This window comes from Cydia strobilella, chromosome Z, assembly GCF_947568885.1.
Source record: "Cydia strobilella chromosome Z, ilCydStro3.1, whole genome shotgun sequence".
Lineage (NCBI taxonomy): Eukaryota > Metazoa > Arthropoda > Insecta > Lepidoptera > Tortricidae > Cydia > Cydia strobilella.
Genome location: NC_086068.1, coordinates 35,643,209 through 35,663,516, shown reverse-complemented (window position 1 = coordinate 35,663,516; position 20,308 = coordinate 35,643,209). Strand labels below are relative to the sequence as shown.

General features: G+C 33.4%; 1 protein-coding gene across 1 annotated transcript in view; it reads right to left on the bottom strand.

Moving 5' to 3' along the window:
• Positions 1–543: 543 nt before the first annotated feature.
• Positions 544–20,308, bottom strand: part of LOC134754411 (uncharacterized) — a 42,150-nt gene continuing 22,385 nt past the window's right edge. The window contains exons 3-8 of the mRNA XM_063690728.1: positions 17,155–17,305; positions 16,229–16,374; positions 4,131–4,191; positions 3,947–4,049; positions 1,191–1,286; positions 544–702 (exon numbers count right to left, since the gene is read on the bottom strand). Of these exons, the coding sequence (XP_063546798.1) occupies positions 571–702; positions 1,191–1,286; positions 3,947–4,049; positions 4,131–4,191; positions 16,229–16,374; positions 17,155–17,305 (689 nt within the window). The 3' untranslated portion in view covers positions 544–570. The remainder of the gene's footprint in view (positions 703–1,190; positions 1,287–3,946; positions 4,050–4,130; positions 4,192–16,228; positions 16,375–17,154; positions 17,306–20,308) is intronic.

Here is a 20,308-nt window from a genome sequence, read left to right as displayed (position 1 = left end):
TTCGTCAAGAATGTCGAGATGAAAAGTGGCATGGAAATTAAGAGGAAAGGAGACGACTGCTACAGAAATCCCGATTACTCTCTCTCATGTCAATATTGAGTATTGACTATTGACATTATAAAAAATAATTTTACACAAAAATGTATATTAACCTTCCTATTATTGTTCGTTTGACTTTTTTAGATTTTTGATTATTTTCCAGAAAAGAAAATGGGGACTACCTACGCGTAGTTACGTTTGTATGAATAGGGGGTTTATGGGCGGTGGTCGTTCACTTTCGTCTTAAGGCGGCAATTAACAGTTTTTTTGCAACTGGGCTTATAAAATTAAATAATAATTTTGTTAAAAACAGTTTTAAATAAATACGCGTATGAAAGTTTCCACTAGCGACAGATTAGTGATAACCTAAGAAAAACTATCTGAACTTACACCTCAAGTTCCATATACATTGGAAGGTTAAGTAATTATTAACGTAATAAAACAACTATTATTCTCAGCAGTTTTAATTTAGTATATTCATGTACTGTATGAACACTTACAATCACAACAATCACCGAGACCATCAAAGTTTTACAATCTCCCGTCTAGATTCACCTTCTTAATGTTTTGGAATTGTGGAAATAGATCTCCTATGCTTACGTTTTCCAGTATTTGATTTGCAATGTCTTGTATTAAAGGACTAATGAATTCTCTAATTTCATCCTGTAATAAACAAATTAGTCAATATTTGAATCCTAACTATGAAACTCCCGTGAGACTCGAACACATTAAAATTATTTTCAACGGTTACTCAAGTACTAGGTATTAGGTCGAAAAAACGCTTGACGTGTTTAGATCAAATTTTCGAGGACCTTCTTCACGGAGCACCGATTGCACCGCCTTTATTGGTCGAGCGCGCGGTGTACCTACTGCACTGGATCGAAACATGTCCAGCGTTTTTATCGACTAATACAAGCGTAACCCGATGCAACTTATTTTAATATGTATTTCAATCCTTAATTCGGGTTGTTACATAGCTCAAAATATGGGGCCATCCGGCAGAAAACCTAAATCTTGGCATGCTAATTCTCCACGCATGAAAAAAATGCGAATGGAAATAAGTCCACAAGTGTTTGTTTCACCTAACCCCCTAACTTTTGTGTTTTGTGTCCCTATTTTCAGTTTAATAATAAATGCCTCGTTATACTTACTTTGTAGAAGACAACGATTTCCGGAACCAAGTTGGCGAGAAAAGCGTTAGCGAAGTTGTTAGCGCCATCGTGGTAGAATAGTCCAGTCAGTTGAGGCTGAAATGTACTATACCTATATGATTCTATTAGTTGAAAGTTTTTTTTTGTCACGTAGAAAAAGTGTTGTATACAATTATAGTGATATAATCAAGCTTTTCAATCTTGTACCTTACTTAAGCAACTCAGAAAGCTTCTTTGCTTAAACACAGTACTCTACTGAAAGTTTTAATAAAAAATGGAAGTGTATTTTTCTGCTGAAAATACGCCAACCTATTTGAGACACCTAAATAGTCGCGGTACCAACATTATAATAATAAGTACTGATCATATGTTTGGCTGTTTAATGGACCTATGCCTTCATTTGATATGGCCACTTCAACTTTTAAAAAGTTTGGAACTCGACAAATAATGGAATTTGTATGCAACATTGCAGTCCCGAAATCGAGACTGCAATGTTTTTAACTTTTTAATTTTTTGACTGACCATAAACTACGCACTTCGCGACCTACTTTTTAACTGGCAACGTCGACTTTGCCGTCCATTTTTGAGAAAAACATTTTTAATTACATGTCTGCTATGTATCAGTTATGGTCGATGAGGTTAAAAACTTTCTAGTTATACGGCAAGTATTTAAGATTGTGGCTTTTTGTAGTGAATGTATAATGTAAGAGGGGATCTGTAGTGTTTTTAGGCTATTGGTTAAGGTTTTGGGGACTACTCCCGTTGTGGAAATTATGATTGGGACTATATGGACTGTCTTTGCATGCTATTGGCGTTTAAGCTCTATGACCAAGTCCTTGTACTTAGTTAATTTATCATTAGCTGTTGATTGCAGATTGTGTGTGTTAGGTATTGCTATATCTATTAAATGAATGGTCTTATTATCTTTGTCAAAAAATGTGATATCAGGTCTATTAAAATGTTTTTTTTTGTCTGTTATTATTGTTCTATCCTAGTACAGTTTGTGTTGTCGATTTTCATGTACTGTGGATGGAATATATTTATAATACGATTTTTGTGCATGAATGAATTTGTGTTTATGGGCTAGGTACTGATGAACTATAGATGCAACCTGATCATGACGTGTTTGTAGTCTGTTTGTAGTTTTGTACTATGGCTTTACATGCGCCTGTTATATGTTGAATGGTTTCTGAAGCACTATTGCAATATCTGCATGAGTCAGTCGGTCGGTCTAAATCTTTAGTAATGTGTTTCCTATAGTTGCGGGTGGCTATTACTTCAAGTAATCTAGGATCAATCCTGTATTGACAGCATAAAAGCTTCAGTTTCTGGAAAGAGTACACCTCTTTTTAACCACGCGTTTGACAAGTCCTTTTCTACATACGATTGCGCGAGATCAGCGTGATGTCTTCCATGAAGCGCTTTCTGAGCCCATTCGGAAGATTTTTGTTGTGAGGTCACAATTTGTTCGTTATGTTGCGTGTTTTTGTCGTGTAGATTGAGAGGGGTGTAGCGTTCGTCTATTTTGGCTGTGTAGGAGTGTAGTGGTGACTCTCGCTGGTGTGGAAATAGTTCCTGAGGGTAGCTATTTGCTTGTTATGTAAATTCATTAAATCTATTAAACCTCTTCCTCCTTCTTGCCGTGATAAAGTTAATCTTTGCGTGCAAGATTTTGGATGATGTTTTCTATATTTAGTTAAAGTTGTATTTATTGTGCGCTGTAGTTTCTTTACGTCGGATTGCGACCAGTTTATGATACCGAATGAGTATGTTAAGACAGGAATTGCGAAAGTGTTTATAGCTTTGATTGTATTGCGTGAGTTTAGGTGTGATTTGAGAATTACGGTTAGTCTATGTCGGAATTTTCGGGTGAGTTCGAGTTTCGTCTGCTTTTGATGTATCTGTCTGGACTGTTAAAAGCCTAAATATGTATATGTGTCTTGTCTAGTCATATAATCGATCCGCTCTCCTGTATCTTTAAGTGTAAATGTTATTTTGGATTTGTCCTCTATGAATAGAATGTATTTTGCACTTACCTATGCCAAACTGCATACCTATGTCTGTAGAAAACTCTTGTGTTATGTCTGCAAGTCGGAACAATTCTGTGATATTATCCGCGAAAAGTTTTATGTCGTCTACATACATAAGGTGAGAAAGGTTGTAATATGTATAGTCGTGTTTAAGTTTAAAACCTGCGTCAGCCCTGTTTAGTAGTTCGGATAGAGGGTTTAATGCCATGCAGAACCATAATGGGCTAAGAGCGTCCCCTTGAAAAATTCCTCTTTTAATACTAATCGGATCAGTGAACAATGCTTTACCTTCTTGTTTCAAGGTAAGGGTTGTCTGCCAGCTATTCATGGCAGTTTGTAGAAAATCTATAATAAACGGGTGGATTTTATAACGTGCAAAATGTAAACAAACCAGGTGTGGGGTACCGAATCAAAGGCCTTCCTATAATCAACGTACATGGTGTGAATGCTCCGTTTTCTTCTCATTGCCTGTTTCATTGCTACTGAATCTATAGCGAGGTTTAGACTAGCAACAACTTGCATGCAATTTTCCTTAGATTGCGGTATCTGGTCAACCTTTTGAATACAGTTTACTTTAGTAGTCGGCAATGTAACTTATATTGCATGTAAGTTCTTGCTAGTCTAAACCTCGCTTATGATTAACTGCTTTTTACATCCTTGTTATTATTATTATACTTTTCTAGGTGCTCACACGGAGTTCTTTTAAATAAATTTAAAAAAAAATACCTCAAACTTGCTTAGACCAATGTTAACGACCATATCTGTTACCGTCGTGCTCAAAACCGCAATCGTAAAGGAACCCGAAATTTTCGGTTCAATCACCTCAACTCTGAAAGTGTAAAATATGATGAAAGTAATAGTTATAGTTAACGTTTAATTACCTACATCTTACATCAGATTAATAACTTACTTGCCGTTTCCTCTACCAAATATTTCATAATCCATCGCTGTAATATAAAGGTCGTACTCATCTGAAAATTACCAGTTTGATTATGCTTATAATGATTAGGTATTTAATCGAAAAATAATATGTGTATAAAAACGTTAAAAACTATGCAAAACATATAAAATTATGCGACATTTTGAGAGTATCTCAGTGCTCCAATTTTGGGGCTACCTAAGTGTCACTTGCGGCGTATCATACATCCCATTGATGGGGAACCCTTCTAATTTATAACTGGTCATTTACGTCCCTTGAGCTAAGCTGTTTTTGCAAGCTCATAGTGTAAACATTGGGTCGTAAAGGCAACTTTTTAAGAGATTTTAATTATACAGAACGAAAGCGCTTGGAATTCTGCACAAAACTGTATATATCTCATTTTCGCTAAAACGTCCTTCTCGCCAATTGAACCAATGATTGACTGCCTAATTAGATTGGGTTAATATTTTTTGGGTGTTATTTAATCGATCTGCAAAATATTTCTATTTTGATGAACAAAAATATATATTTGGTCAGCCAAAATGTGTATTTGATCAGCAACTTAAGGTTAGCAAGTATTTCAAAATCAGTTCGCAATTAATGTCATAATGAGCTGCTCTAAATTGATTTGGTTGGCAAATTAATTATTTCATCGGCAGTAAGCGATCCACCCTTAATCAAATTTTGTTAAGCACTCAGTGGGTAAGCGGATTATTTCATTTTGGATTACAAACTGATCCGCAAAAATTTGTTCTAACCTAACCTCCCTAACCCACTTTTCTAGTAGCACTTGGTTTCTGTAAAGGTCGCAGTTCTAACCTAACCTAACCCACTTTTCTAGTAGCAGTTTGTTTCTGTGAATGTCGCAGTTCTAACCTAACCTAACCCACTTTTCTAGTAGCAGTTGTTTTCTGTGAAGGTCGCAGTTCTAACCTAACCTAACACACTTTTCTAGTAGCTAATATCTTCCATTTTACACATATAATACTCTCAAAGTACCAAAACGGATAAATATCACCAACAAATACGTTAGAAAACTGCAATGTGACTGCTAATAATCATCGAATGAAATGCACGCGCACGATTCCGCTCCGCCTGCAACCCTGCCGATTTTTCAAATCAAACGCAACCCATCTTATTATATCAGATTACCATTTGTTTAATATGTAAAAGTCCTGACTGACTGACGCACTTGTACATTACTTGTATATTAGTAAAAAATACGCATGCATTTAAGACCTTGGCTAGCATCTGCAGTAAATCTATCGCAAATGTTTTTGAATGTTCGGCAATAGAGCTCATAGAACATAAGATAGTAATTTTATGTATTTATAGGGTACCGAACACAGATCTAAGAATCTTTTTTGACGCGTTAAATACCATTTTAATAGACATTTGTTGCAGTCAGAAGAAAATTATCATTTGTGGCGATTTTAATATAGACTCCTTAAAACGAACCAAACATTCAATCGAGTTTAAAAATTTACTTAGTAGCTATAATCTCAAACTAGGAATAACGGAACCAACGCGATTGCAGAGCAATACCTGCATTGATAACATCGTCCATAATGTAAGAAATGGTAAAGCAACGGTAATAGAAATGGCTCTATCGGATCATACAGGTCAGATATTTAAGTGTCCTATTAGGAAAACCTCACTTCTATCGCATTGGTACATTACTAGAAGAGACTTGAGTGCCCAGAATATAAATAAATTTGTCGAATGTTTAAGTAGTATAAATTATAATAGCGTATACATGGCAAACACTGCTGAAGAAGCTTTTAATAACTTTTCAGAGCTTTTTGAACTCTTTTATAACCTTTGTTTCCCTTACAAGCGTATAAAATGTTTATCTATAAGTAAACCTAAATGGATAACTAAAGGTATACGAAACTGCTGTAAGAGAAAGCGTGCATTATTATGGAAATGCCGATTAAATCCAAACCAATCGGATCGTAATTATTTCAAAGAGTACTCCAAAATGCTTAAGAAAATAATAAATTTAACCAAAAAATCACAAAATAACTATTTCATTGAAAACTCCACAAATAAATCTAAAGCAACTTGGCATATTGTAAACAAGAACAAAACACGTTACCCTAATTGCTGTATAACACAAATAAAAAGTGGGGATAATATGATCAACGATGCAAGCCAAATTGCGCAAGTATTTAATAATTATTTCATTGATCAAATAAATTCCAAATCTTTCAATTTGAATAATAATAATTCCACATTGACATATAATTCGAGAAATTCATTATTTATGCGTCCAACCAATCCTTATGACATTCATTTAATTATTACCTCTCTAAAAAATTCTAATAGTACAGGTTACGACGGGATAGCCACAAAAGTCGTGAAAAAAGCTGTATTTGCCATTGCCTCACCTTTAAGAGGCCGTAGTCGATTTTGGAGCAAAAATGTAAAATTGATAGATTTAGTCGTTGAAATTATACACGTTTTGTTACGTAATATCTAAATAACAAGTATTAATTTCTATTAGCACGTCTTCTCATCTTGCCTTTTAATAATGAGGTCGCGAGCGTGCGTCACCGGTAATGCATGAAGAGAAGGGGCAGTTTTTAAAAATTCATCAAAAAATCATGGTGGTAAATTATACAAATTAATGTATAAGAATAGTTTCAGCAAATGTTGTAGATTGTTTAAGTATCAAATTACGTTGAAATTAAGTCGATTTTCAGAGAAATTGTCACTTGTTATGAAGTAATTTCTGGAGAAAATTGATTTCGTCTAACTTTCATTTACACTACTTCAAAGTCATAATAATAAAAATGTAGTCTAATAAACGTCAAGTACACGATATGTGTAATATAAAATTACCATGTTTAGCAGTCCAAACTTTACGAAATTTACAAATAAGAGCGACAAAATCAGTGCTTTACGCGCGTTTACCTAAACGTCCATCAGAAAAGCAAACATTACTAATTTAGTGAGTCTGTTTTCAAAAAACTGATCTGATAAGAGGTAAGATAAGAAGACGTGCTAATAGAAACCAATACTTGTTATTTCAATTAGGTAACAAAAGGTGTAAAATTTCACGGACTAAATCTATCAATTTTACATTTTTGCGACTAAAATCGACACCGGCCTCTTAAGCTATATCATAAACTTATGCATTGCACAAGGTACATTTCCCGAAAGATTAAAAATAGCAGTTGTTCGTCCATTATTCAAAAAGGGTGCAAGAGAAAATGTAGGTAATTATAGACCAGTGGCCCTACTACCAATATTTTCTAAAATAATAGAAAAAGTAATTTTTAATAGCTTATATCAATACTTTGAAAAAAAAAATTATTTATTTGCGCCAGAACAAAAAGGGTTCAGGAAAAATAAATCCATAAATATGGCTATTTATAATCTACTAGAAACAGTTATGGCTCAAGTTGATAAAAGGAGGTTTGCGCTCTGTACATGGACATGTCCAAAGCTTTTGACTTTGTTGACCACCAAATACTTTTGTCAAAGCTATACAAATACGGAGTACGGGGCAATGTCTATGAAGTTATTAAATCATATTTAAGTGGACGTAAACAATGCACCCAAATCGATAGGATATGTCCAAAGACCAAAAAGCAAGCATCTAACTTTAAAGAAATAAGATACGGCGTACCACAAGGCAGTGTTTTAGGTCCACTCCTATTACTTGCATACATTAATGACCTGCCTAGAGCCGTTAACCACCCAATGGTATTGTTTGCCGATAATAGCACAATTATATTTACGGAGACAGACATGCAGGTCTATCGGGACAATATCAATCAAGCCCTACATAGTATTATTGATTGGCTTAATAAGAATAACCTACATGTAAATCTTGAAAAAACTAATTTTATGAACTTTAATTTGCGGACCAAAAATACACCTAATCTAGTTGTTACTTACCAAGACCAAATAATTAATGAAACTGACTCTACAAAATTTTTAGGTTTAAGCTCAGATAGTAGTCTGACATGGAAAAATCAAATTGACATTATATGTACAAAACTTAATCAATTTAGTTATGCATTGTATAATTTAAGGAAAGTAGTTAATCAATCAGCTGTACTGACAGTCTATCATGCACATGTAACGGCTACTTTAAGGTATGGGATAATGTTTTGGGGAAATGCCACTGATCGTGAAGCGGTTTTTATGAGTCAAAAGAAATGTCTACGATCAGTATGCGGTATTACACCCATGGATTAATGTAAACCTCATTTTATAGAATTAAAAATACTGACAGTCCCTTGTTTATATGTGTATGAAATAGCAACCTATGTCAAATGTAATATGAATAAATTTACAAAATACAATAGCCTGCGTCATCAGGAAAAAAATAATTATAAGTCATCCAGAACCGCCTTTGTGTCTAAAAGCATAATTGGTATGACGCCCCGAATATTTAATAACTTACCATTAAGCATCCTAAAACTAGAAAACATTAAAGAATTTAAAACTGCATTGTATACCTTTTTAGCGTCTAAGGCATATTATACTATTCAAGAATATCTCAATGATATACATTTGTAATAGAGTAGGTATAAGTAATTTGAGCATGCAATACACATGACATTTTAAATATTTGCATTTCTTTGTGACAAAACATGTAGAGTATAGTAGTTTTGATATCGCAAGTTAAAAATATTTGTAACCGTTTGAAAGATGTATATAATATAATATAATATGATGCATGGTCATTATAAGCAATGTATTAGGGATAGCTTTAAGCCATAGTAATTAAGTTAGATTTAAATTATATTGCATTGCCCTACAGGGTTTCATAGCTGAACCAATAAAATGTACCAACTTGTATACCTATGACAGCAATAAACACACTGATTACTGATTACTTAAATCAACGCCCAGCCCAAACCGTTGTACCTAGAGAGCTGAATTTTTCACAATAGGTAGTTTTTATAACGTTAGTATCCACTAAGAAGGGATTTTTCAAAATTCATCCCCTAAGGGGATGAAATGAGGGTCCAAAGTTTTTATGGGGTTTAAGTTTTATTTTAAGCTAGCAATTTGAAACTTCGTAATAAGATATATAAGCGTTTTTGAAAATTCATCCCCTAAAGTGGTGAAAATGGGGTTGAAAGTTTGTATGGAGATCTAAATTTTTTTTAAGTGCAGGACTTGAATCTTTGTATATGGATATATTATTAAAATACAGGAAAAGTTATTTCAGCGTTTTCAAAAATTCATCCCCTAACAGAGTTAAAAAGGGGTCGAAAGTTTGAATCCATTACAAATGCTTTGAAACTTATTAGAAAGCCATAGGTAATAGCCGATTACAAAAAAAAAGCAATTCGACGTTTTTGATAATTCAACTCCTTGTTGGAACTTTTTGTAGGGGTCCTAATTTTATTTTAAGCCAGGTACTTTTTGAAACTTCGTAGAAAGATATTTAATTTAATGAGAAGAAAACCAATTTCAGCTTTTTTGAAAATTCATCCCCTAAGGTGGTGAAAAAGGGGTTGAAAATTTGTATGGAGATCATAAATTTTTTTGAGTGCGGGACTTGAAACTTCTTATAAAGACATATTATTAGAATATTACAAAAAAACATTTCAGCGTTTTTTAAAAATGCATTCCTTAAAAGGGTTAAAAAGGGGTTGATAGTTTGTATAGGGTTCAAATTATATTTTAAGCTAAGAGTTTAAAACTTCGTAAACAGGTACGTATTTCAACAAAAGAGAAGAATGCAAAATTTAGCGTTTTTGATAATTCATCCCTTAAGGTGGTGAAAAAGGGGTAGAAAGTTTGTATGGAGGTCAAACATTTTTTTTAAGTGCGCGACTTGAATCTTTGCATAAAGGCATATTATTAGAATACAAAACAAGTAATTTAAGCGTTTTTAAATGTTCATTAAAAAGGAGTTGAAAGTTTGAATCTATTACAAATGCTTTGAAACTTCTTAGAAATGTATTGTATAAGATTCCAAAAAAGTTATAGGGAATGTAAGTTTATATGTGGTACACTTTTAAGCTAGGAACTTGAAACTTGGTAAAAAGGGCATTATATTAAAATAGACGAAAACTGATTACTTACACCGTTTTTGAAAAGTTTGTATAATAGTTTCGGGAGCGAATATTTTTTTTAAATAGTGGACGTAAATTTTCTAAGAGGGTCGAGAGGGATTATATTTTTTTCAGTTAGGGTCTTGAAACTTCGTAGTTTTTTGAAAGACCAATTTCATGCGTTGTATAATTATTAACAATTGATTAACCGTCCCTACTGATATCTTTTGCTGCATACTGTTCTATATTATGGTCATATAAAATATATAATCACCAACATACAAATCCACGCGTACGAAGTCGCGGGCAACAGCTAGTACGTCATAAATCGTAAACCGCAATTTACAGTCCATTAACTCTTAGAACGATATTCGTTTTTCGGGTAAAATCGGACGTAATCGCGTAATAGAAAGTGACAGACTGACAGTTTCTTACTGATTTAGTTGCAATCCAACACCCAAAGAGTGCAGTCGTCTTTTCAGCCTTAAAATATATAGAGTAGTTAATACCACCATAACTAGTAGGTAAACAATATATTTAATTTCATAACTAAATGGGGACTCGTCTCAAAAAGGGTATTTCCGTAAATGTTCAATCACGGGAAATCATATATAATGTATACAAATATTTTTCAAAAGAAGCGGAAACTTTTAAGAATAGTGATACGTGTAAATATTTTAATAAAATTCAAGCCCGGGTGATAGAAGCAACAGGAATTTCAAAACATACATTAAGAAAAATATTAAGCGAAGCCGACCAAAAACCTCCATCCATGCCCTTTTAAAAGCCAAAGAAAAAGAGACTAAGAAAGGACTTTGTGTTAAATCTGGATAGTTTTGATTACGATGTAATATATGATTAGGATGGTATATGACTTCCACTGTAAAACAAGGGATAATCGAAAAACTTTGATGGAAAAGCATGATGTGCGACTGAAAAGGACCAAATATTTAGATAAAATTAAAATAAGAAGGAATGAAGGAAGGGATATAGTGTAAATGGACGAGTCGTATATACACACGTCGCACGTTGGTAGCAAAGGTGGTTCAGACTCTAGCAACGCAGGAATTAAAAAACCACTTTCCAAAGGACAAGGTCTCATAATAGCTCACGCTGGCAGTGAAAATGGTATAATACCTGGTGCGTTGCTTATGTATAAATCTACAGACACAACAGGCGATTATCACAAAGAGATGAATAGCGAGAACTATGAAAAATGGCTTAAAATTCAGCTTATTCCAAATTTGCCGACGAATTCAGTCTTAGTTGTTGATAATGCCCCAAATCACAATAAATACACCGAAAAACTGTCTAATTCTAATACCCGGAAACAACATATGATAGATTGGTTGACAACACATGATATTCCAGTAGACCCCAGCTTAACAAAACCACGAATTTACGATATTATCTTGCAACACAAACACGAAAATATACAATATTCCATAGATAAAATACTGGCTGAACATAGTCATTCTATTCTGCGTTTACCTCCGTACCACCCAGAAATTAATCCTATTGAGAATATATGGGCCCAATTAAAACAATACGTAGCTCAACGTAATTATCGCCGACACCCGATGTATCTTTCTAAAATCCGAAGGTCGTTCTCAGAGTTAACGGACTGTACCTTTCACTCGCGTTTCACATAAAAAATACATTGCTTAAATTGTGTAATGTACGGAACTCTCGGTGCGCGAGTCCGACTCGCACTTGGCCGGTTTTTTTTTAAATAGTGGACCTTAAAATCTTCTTAGTGGGGTGAGAGGGATTATATCGAGAACACTTTTTTTTTTCAGTTAGTAACTTCGTACTTTGTGAAAGTAAACTTCATGTTTTGTATAACTATTAACAACCTAGCGACCCGCCCCGGCTTCGCACGTGTGCAATGCTGATGTATTATACATATAAACCTTCCCCTTGAATAAATATCTATTTAAAAAACCTGCATCAAAATCCGTTGCGTAGTTTTAAAGATCTAAGCATATATAGGGTCAGACAGTCAGTAGGAAGCGACTTTGTTTTATACTATGTAGTGATGATGATTAACCGTCCCTACAGATATGTTTCGCTGCATAATATTCTAGGCTCATGTAAAATATACAAATCCACGCGTACGAAGTCGCGGGCAACAGCTAGTCTCATATATTTGTGTTCAGAACATCACACTGACTGAATGCACTGATACCAAATATAATATATCCATGTCCGAGACGACATAAGCGAAAATCGATTTCTAGAAGATTTCTAGACTATAAAGCGACCCTCTATATAGGTACATGTGGTTTTTGTAAGAATATTTGCTGACCGATTTTAAAAATGGTTACACTTACTCGTTTACTTAATAGTCTCCTAAGTGTAAATCCCTTCGGCCGTTAAGGAAACCGCAGTTTGGAAACCAGTTTTTTTTATACATCTACGTAACTGATTTCCTATAAGTTTTTTATACCTCTACGTAACTGGTTTCCTATAAGTCTTTTTTTTACACTTCTATGTAACTAGTTTCCGAAAAGATTTATAATTCTACGTCACTGAATAACTTAATCTCTTTTGTATATCTGGCTAGTTATCGTTTTGAAAGACGTCATCTATCAGATAATTATGATGTACTTGACATTCATTAAATGTGAACAGATAATTTTCTTGTTTGACTCGACTTATTTATTGTTACTCTGGCTAATTAATGTAATATAAATATTTATTTAAAATGGATTTGAGAGGTTTGGAATTCATATCAACGAAAAAGGAGGAGTTGCCCCCTACACGGGGGTCGCAAATTCACAGAAAGAAAATATATATAAACGGTAACACGTTTTGGCTTTGTAGCAATTATAGCCGAGGATGCCATGATATAACATTGAATGAAAAAAATAAAGTGGTAAAATGCAATTTACATTTTGAGTGTTCTCCAAACAATGAACAAAATAAAGTTTTGAAAGAAATCGATAAGCTAAAAGACGCAACAGGATCTAATTTTGAGTCTATTCAAAAACAGTACGATGAAATTGTATATAAATTGGAATGTGGTGTTACATTTGATGGCTAACATTCCTCCATATGAAAGTAAGAAAACAGGACTGTTTAATAATCGCAACAGTCCTAGGTGTACCTAAAATGCGATTTCCAACTTCAAGTGATGTGGTAGTGCCTAAAAAGTTTGAAGAAAAATTTCTTCTAGCTGACTACCACAGTGAAGAAGGTGATAAACGTATTCTCATATTTAGTAATAAAAATATCCGGCCCTTAGTAAAAAACTTCAAACACATATTGTGCGACGGGACATTCAAGTCCTGTCCAAAACTATTTAAACAAGTATACACATTACATGATTATAATGAACAACAAACCTTTAAATCCATTAATATATTGCTTACTCCCAGATCAGAAACAGAAAACTTATGAAACCCTTTTTCGACTTATTAAATCTATCTTTCAAGATTGGAGGCCGTCTAAAGTAACAATGGACTTTGAAAAGGCTGCTATGAAAGCAGTACGTAAAGTTTATCGAGGAATCAAAGTCAAAGGTTGTTATTTCCATTTCAACAGATGCTTAATTAGAAAGAGTAAAAAACTAAAAATAACAACCTCTGTCAAGAAACGTCATGTATCACGGTGTGCCGGAATCGCACAAAGTGGTAGGTACTCAGTATGTGATGCAGAAATCGCCCTCCGGTGATGACATAAATAAATTTAATAACAATACAGAATTGAGAAAACTTGTTGCTGTAGTAAGGAAGAGGTCAGAACAACTAACAACTTGGAAGGTTGGCATAGCCAAATTAACAGGTACATTGGCAAGAAAAATGTTACAGTAGCCCATTTACTAGAAATTTTGATTTAGGAGACTAAAGTTACTAATATTTTTTAAAATAACTGCAAAAAAGTAAACGCTACCAAGAAATAGATAATGCAATAGAAGATTTGAAAAATGGACTAATAACTGTAGGGCATTGTATTGAAATAATTTCACCATACGCATTTTTATTTTTATTTCTAAACTAAAGAAGTTGTTTTCATTTCATCTTAAGAAAAGTTATTATGTTTTAAGTTAACGAACAGTGTGAACAAGCACTAAGGTTATATCAATGTTTGTATTGTTAACAATATAAATAAATATATTGTAATATTTAATTGTTTTTTATGTTATTAATGTAATTATTAATATAATTAAAAAATATGTAATTATTAATAAAATTAAAAAAATTAAAATTAAAATTTGTAATATTTAATTGTTTTTATGTTATTAATGTAATTATTAATATAATTAAAAAATACATGTAATAAATAAATAAAATTAAATCCAAATATCTGAAATAAACCACAGCGATGGCGTGGCACGGCATTGCACGGCAGGTTGTGCTGCGGCATCCCGCGGCGTTCCGTGGCATGTCGTGGCATCGTGGCATGCCGTATCGAAATAAAGTAACATGAATTCTAAACTCATTGATATAGTCTTGTATAATTTCTTGCACATTGTGCAAGATTTTCGGCAGGGGTAAGTTACTGAAAGGCTCCTGTTATTTACGAGTATGCTCTAAGATTTAGCAATAAGTAAATGAATTAAAATAAATTGATCGTTTCTTTTTTTTTTTAATAGGTACGAATACATAAACTTTTACATTTTACTCTAATGCGGATGTAGCTGTTAGTTTAATGCAATGCAGTACGCTCTTAAATATTTCAACAATGTCTTCCGTATGCTCCTTTTCAAAGCTCTCTTCGGTCGTTAGTAATATTAATCCACTCTTCCGTGTCTGTGTTCCGAGCACAGTCGTGTGTTTGGCTGTAAATATAAATCATATTTACACAGGCACATTGCCTTGTGGAAGTCGGTAGGCCTGTACAGTCTTGATTCGGTGCACCCAACTGCACGTCTTAACTTATTTTTTTCTGAAATTTCCATTTCTTCAGTGAATACTCACACAGTATTTTGATAGCATGTCATGAATGGCATTCTATCTGTCAGAGAAATAATTGTTCACATCACAGATATTGTTGTACGAGTAAGTGGCCAGTCTAATTATGAAAGAAAAGAGCAAAGAGGCGAGAAAAACAATTTTTACGTTAACATCTGGATATAGATTTAAACTTTCGCGATTTCCACACATGATAATAAGTTAATAACATACACGGGACATAATCATATAACTGTATATTTTGTTTACATCTGGTATGTGTATCATTTGCACTACCAGTTGAACAATTAACACTGCGGTCAATGGCAAAACCCGAGGGATATTTTTTTATATTTATATTCTTGTATCTTAATTAGTAGTACTAGTGACCTAGGGTGTATCATTTGTACTACCAGTTGAAATACGTGGTAGTACAACTGTCGCAGAGGGCCCTAAACATTTCTCCCGAAATCCGGTTATTAGTTTTGTAGGTGGCTCAAACAACAATAACATAGTACTTTTAGGAAACCAGTTACGTAGAGGTATAAAAAAAGATTTATAGGAAACCAGTTGCATAGAGGTATAAAAAAGGCTTTTAGAAAACTGGTTTCCAAACTTCGGTTTCCTTAACGGCCGAAGGGGTGTAAATAATATTTAATTATTAATACATATTAGTCTCCAATATATAATTTAATACGGGAGTTGGCACAACATGGACGTTAGACATGAATGACATGATCTTCGTCTTGTCCATGTTCATTTTCAGACCAACTCGTTCAGATAGATAGTGGGCGGGGCACATTGCTCGCAGAACTGATGGCCGGTGAGGCCGGAAGGTTCTGGAGTGGCGTCCGCGTACCGGAAGACGAACTGCCGGTAGGCCTACAACGAGATGGAGCGACGACCTGGTGAAGGTCGCGGGAATTCGGTGGTTGCGAGCGGCACAGGATCGGTCGGAGTGGCTAGCCTTGGGGGAGGCCTATGTCCAGCAGTGGACGTCTATCGGCTGGCATGATGATGATGATGATATAATTTAACCGAATAAATAACTATTTTTGAACAAGGCTGTGAACATCTAATATTTGCTATGAAATAGGCCCCAGGCCCGGGAGTAATGCCTTCGTTTTATTTTATCCCACAGATTACACGATTAGTGAAAATAGTGAATTACCAATGTCGGCGATTATAATCGGAATGTGTCCTTCAAACTGCACCGAATATCGCAATGGAATTAAACCACTTATTGAAATTCTTAAATGATCCACGACAAAAGTACTAAGGTAATGCAGTACCAAATCCTTAACCGTTAAGTGTGCCCTGAAATAAAATGTAGAGTTTAGTACTTTTAATGCAATAAGTACAATATATTTTAATGGGTCAGTGTGGGCACCTGTACGATACTGATCTTAGGAGGCCTTCCGTAACTTCTAAATAAATTACGATAAGTCACGGATTTTGGAAACATAGGATATGGCACTAAAAAGGCCAGAAATGAAAGAAAACTGTTTCATACCCCGACTTCAAAAAAAGGAGAACCTACTCTCAATTCATCGGAACCTTTAATTTCAATTGTACTCGTATTATTAAAATCATAACTACTTTAACACTCATAAACCTTGTCTGTTAATTGACCGGTTTGATATTACTACTGCTACTACTTAGTATTATAATAAAGAAGTTACCTATCTTTATTTACCTCTCAGAGGAAAAGTTGCTTATCAGCCCTTACAACTAGGTAGGTAAATTATTTAACTATAAAAATAGAACAGTGGCAAATCCATACAGTCAGAAATGAACCGACCTTTCATAAAATACATAAAACTGAATATAAAACTTTCGACTATTGCCCGTTATGCTGACGATCTCGATGAATTTTCTATTAATTGAAGAAAATTATTATGGGACTTGCGAAGACAAAAAAAAAGATTTAGGTAGGACATGAATGTTTCATAGTAGGTATCTGCAAAAAAACGAGTTTTCACGTACACTCACAAAGCAGAAGAAACCTAATACGTCTATAGGTACACATCAGCACTTTGAAGACAAGCTTGTGACTCTGTATGTACATTTTCCAAGTATTTATATTAAAGTACTTACCCTGGCAAATCAATTAAATTTTCATCTATGTGTAAATTTTCTACTTGCAGTGGGTCTAATATCGGAATGTCGCTAGAGCCAGTTAACATTGTCTCCCTAAATGTTTCCAGTAATTTTAAAACCTGCTGCTCGAGCAAGCTATTCCTTATACCTGTAAAGACACACATACACATATAATATAAGTATACAAGTTGGGAAGCTACTGCGAACATTAAGATTTGAAAATTATAGTCCAGGCGGCCAGTATCTTATAAGTACTCTACAGTAGCAAAATTAAATAAATAAATAAATAAAATCACTTTAATTCAGACAAAAGTCCATAGAACAATTAGGTAAAAATAAAGTTTATTAAAACCGATATTTTAACCGGTAAAACCGTGTCCGAGTTATTGCTGAAAGTAAGTAAATAGGCCTTTATACATAAGTGCCGTGTGTTTCATGTAAAGATACGTTTTTTTAAATTTCGTCTCTATTATAATTCTTATCTTCATAATTAATGTAGCCAAGATACTGATTTTTATGTGCAAAGTCAAACACAGTTGTTACTACATTCACAAACAAACTATCCACGTTTAAGTAAAAACTGGTACGATGTAACTCGTGTAACCGAATATTCGCTAGGTACTCAATTTTTAGTGCGGCTCAATTTTTTTTTAAGTGCTATGCTGATCTGTTCCGATTTATTAACCCTTAAATGCATGATTTTTTCCTTTTGTCCGATATTAATATATGTGTCACGTAATTGTTTGCTGATTATGGGAAAAATTGTAAAAAAATTATAACATCGATTTTCACTGAAAAATTAGTGTTAGAAGTTGCACAGGCTAAATCATATTTATGTAAATATATAATTTTCAGCAAGTGATATATGAAAAATCTTACTGACATCAGAAAGGTACACTATTTGTAAAACACCTATGATAAACTTTTTAAACATAAAATAATTACAAACCCCGAAAAAAACGTCCAAAATCACATACTAAAAATCATCAAATTCAGGATTTTTACAAATTTTCCGACATTTTGTCTTAAAACGAATGTAATTTTTATAAATAAAAATACTGCGTAGATTAAATACTCCATAATTGATGTAATATAATTAATTAAGCGTATTATAATTAATTATGCATCATTATTGCTTTGTATACATTTGGCAAAAATATGCATTTAAGGGTTAAAGCCAACCTATGCAATTTTATCATTGTTATTTTGTAGATTTCGACTAAAGAAGTACAGACGGAAAAAACAGGTTTTAATTTTACGATGTTAAAATTGTTTGACGGAAATATGTAACAGGTTGTGCGCTGGCAGACTTATCATTGTTATTTTGTAGATTTCGACTAAAGAAGTACAGACGGAAAAAACAGGTTTTAATTTTACGATGTTAAATTTGTTTGACGGAAATATGTAACAGGTTGTGCGCTGGCAGACTAAGGGCTACTTGCACTATCCCACTAACCTGAGGTTAACCGGTAAAACAGTTAACCCAGTGTCAAGTTGGACTGGTAACGATGGAAACTCCATGTTTAACCGGTTAACCCCGGTGAATGAATGAATGAATGTTAATGAATGGTGCAAGTCAAAGTCAAAACATTTATTTGCCATACGTACACAAGTATACATGCAAATATACAATAAAATAGCATTTACAATACAATAATATTTACATTGTTACTATAAAAAAAGAATAAATTAAGTTATTATTTACAGCCGCACCTGATCATTCAAAGTTTGCCTAATAGGGGATATTAATATTAATATAGCCTGAGATTCCTACATAAAAAATACTTAAAAAAAATTTTCTAAAATACAATTGAACGCTTCTATTACTGGACGATTCCTTTATTCAAATTGTAATTGTATAATTCAAAAATTCAAAAAATTCAAAATTCAAAAATTCAAAATTATCTTTAGTCAGTATTATAAAAGACATATATATGCTTACATTTTTATACAACTATATAGTGTAGTGACCTTGGTCACTAGGCGCAGCACAGTTAAGTGACCAACCGACGTCCCTAAGTCGTTAGAATAAGGTCTACAATTGGTCAGTCAACTGCACTGTCCAGTAAAGATAACAACAAAATAATATAGGTACTTTAACATTTTATGAATAAAGTAAGCTACATCTGTTCCCCGTACTAGTATTAAACTGTATCACGGTGGAAACAGGATTCGCCATCCTCTATTTTCAATGTGTTGACACTTGACAGTCAATAAGCAACATCATTTAATTTTATTAGTTAAGTTAAATATTAGCCGTACACGTGGGTCGTTTGACAAAAAACCGCATTCCGATGGTTAGTTGCAGTAAGAGTAAACATGTAGTATATGCAAGAGTAACACATTATTCTTAATTTATTTAAGTATATTTAAGGTTTCATTTTAGGATCTTTTTTAATTATTATAGGCCCATAGTGTTTTGTAAGAAATTATTTCAGTTATAGTATGTACAGATATAACTTTTTTGTTATTATTTTTATTATATTTTATTTATTATACGTTTACAACTTTTAGATAGGGATGATAAGAATATTTTATACAATTTTAATTAGGTTTTATACCAAGTACCTACATACGTTCGACGTCAAAAATGAGACTTATATAATAACTATAATCAATACGTTATTATTTACATAGTATCTATAGGTATGTGTGTGAAAAAAAAAAAAAAAAAACTGACACATGTGAAACTTACAAGTATGTAATACATTTATTAATATGTTAAGTTGTACATATTTAGCTATAATATTTACTTAATTCTATAGGTGTGTGTGTGTTTATGTATGTGGGTTATATGTAAGTGTGTGTGTATGCCAATTACTTATTTTATTAAACGTTCAGTGCTGTCGTAGTTCAATAGTTTTAAGTATTCTTCTAATTTTAACTTACAAGAGTATGATGTAAGCGTTCTTAGGGTTGTAGTTTTACTAATTTTATTATAGACTGCGGGACCCAGAACCCTAGTGAACCGTTTTGCAAACTTGGTACTATGATTCGGAATGGAGTATACAATATCGTTTCTTCGTCTTGAATCAAGGAAGTCCGGTGGAGTTACGTGCTGTATAAGGATCAATTGCTTAATAAATAGTTGTCTGACAGTTAGGACTGAAATTTCACTGTACAGGCTTGTAGTTGAATAAGTATATTTTTT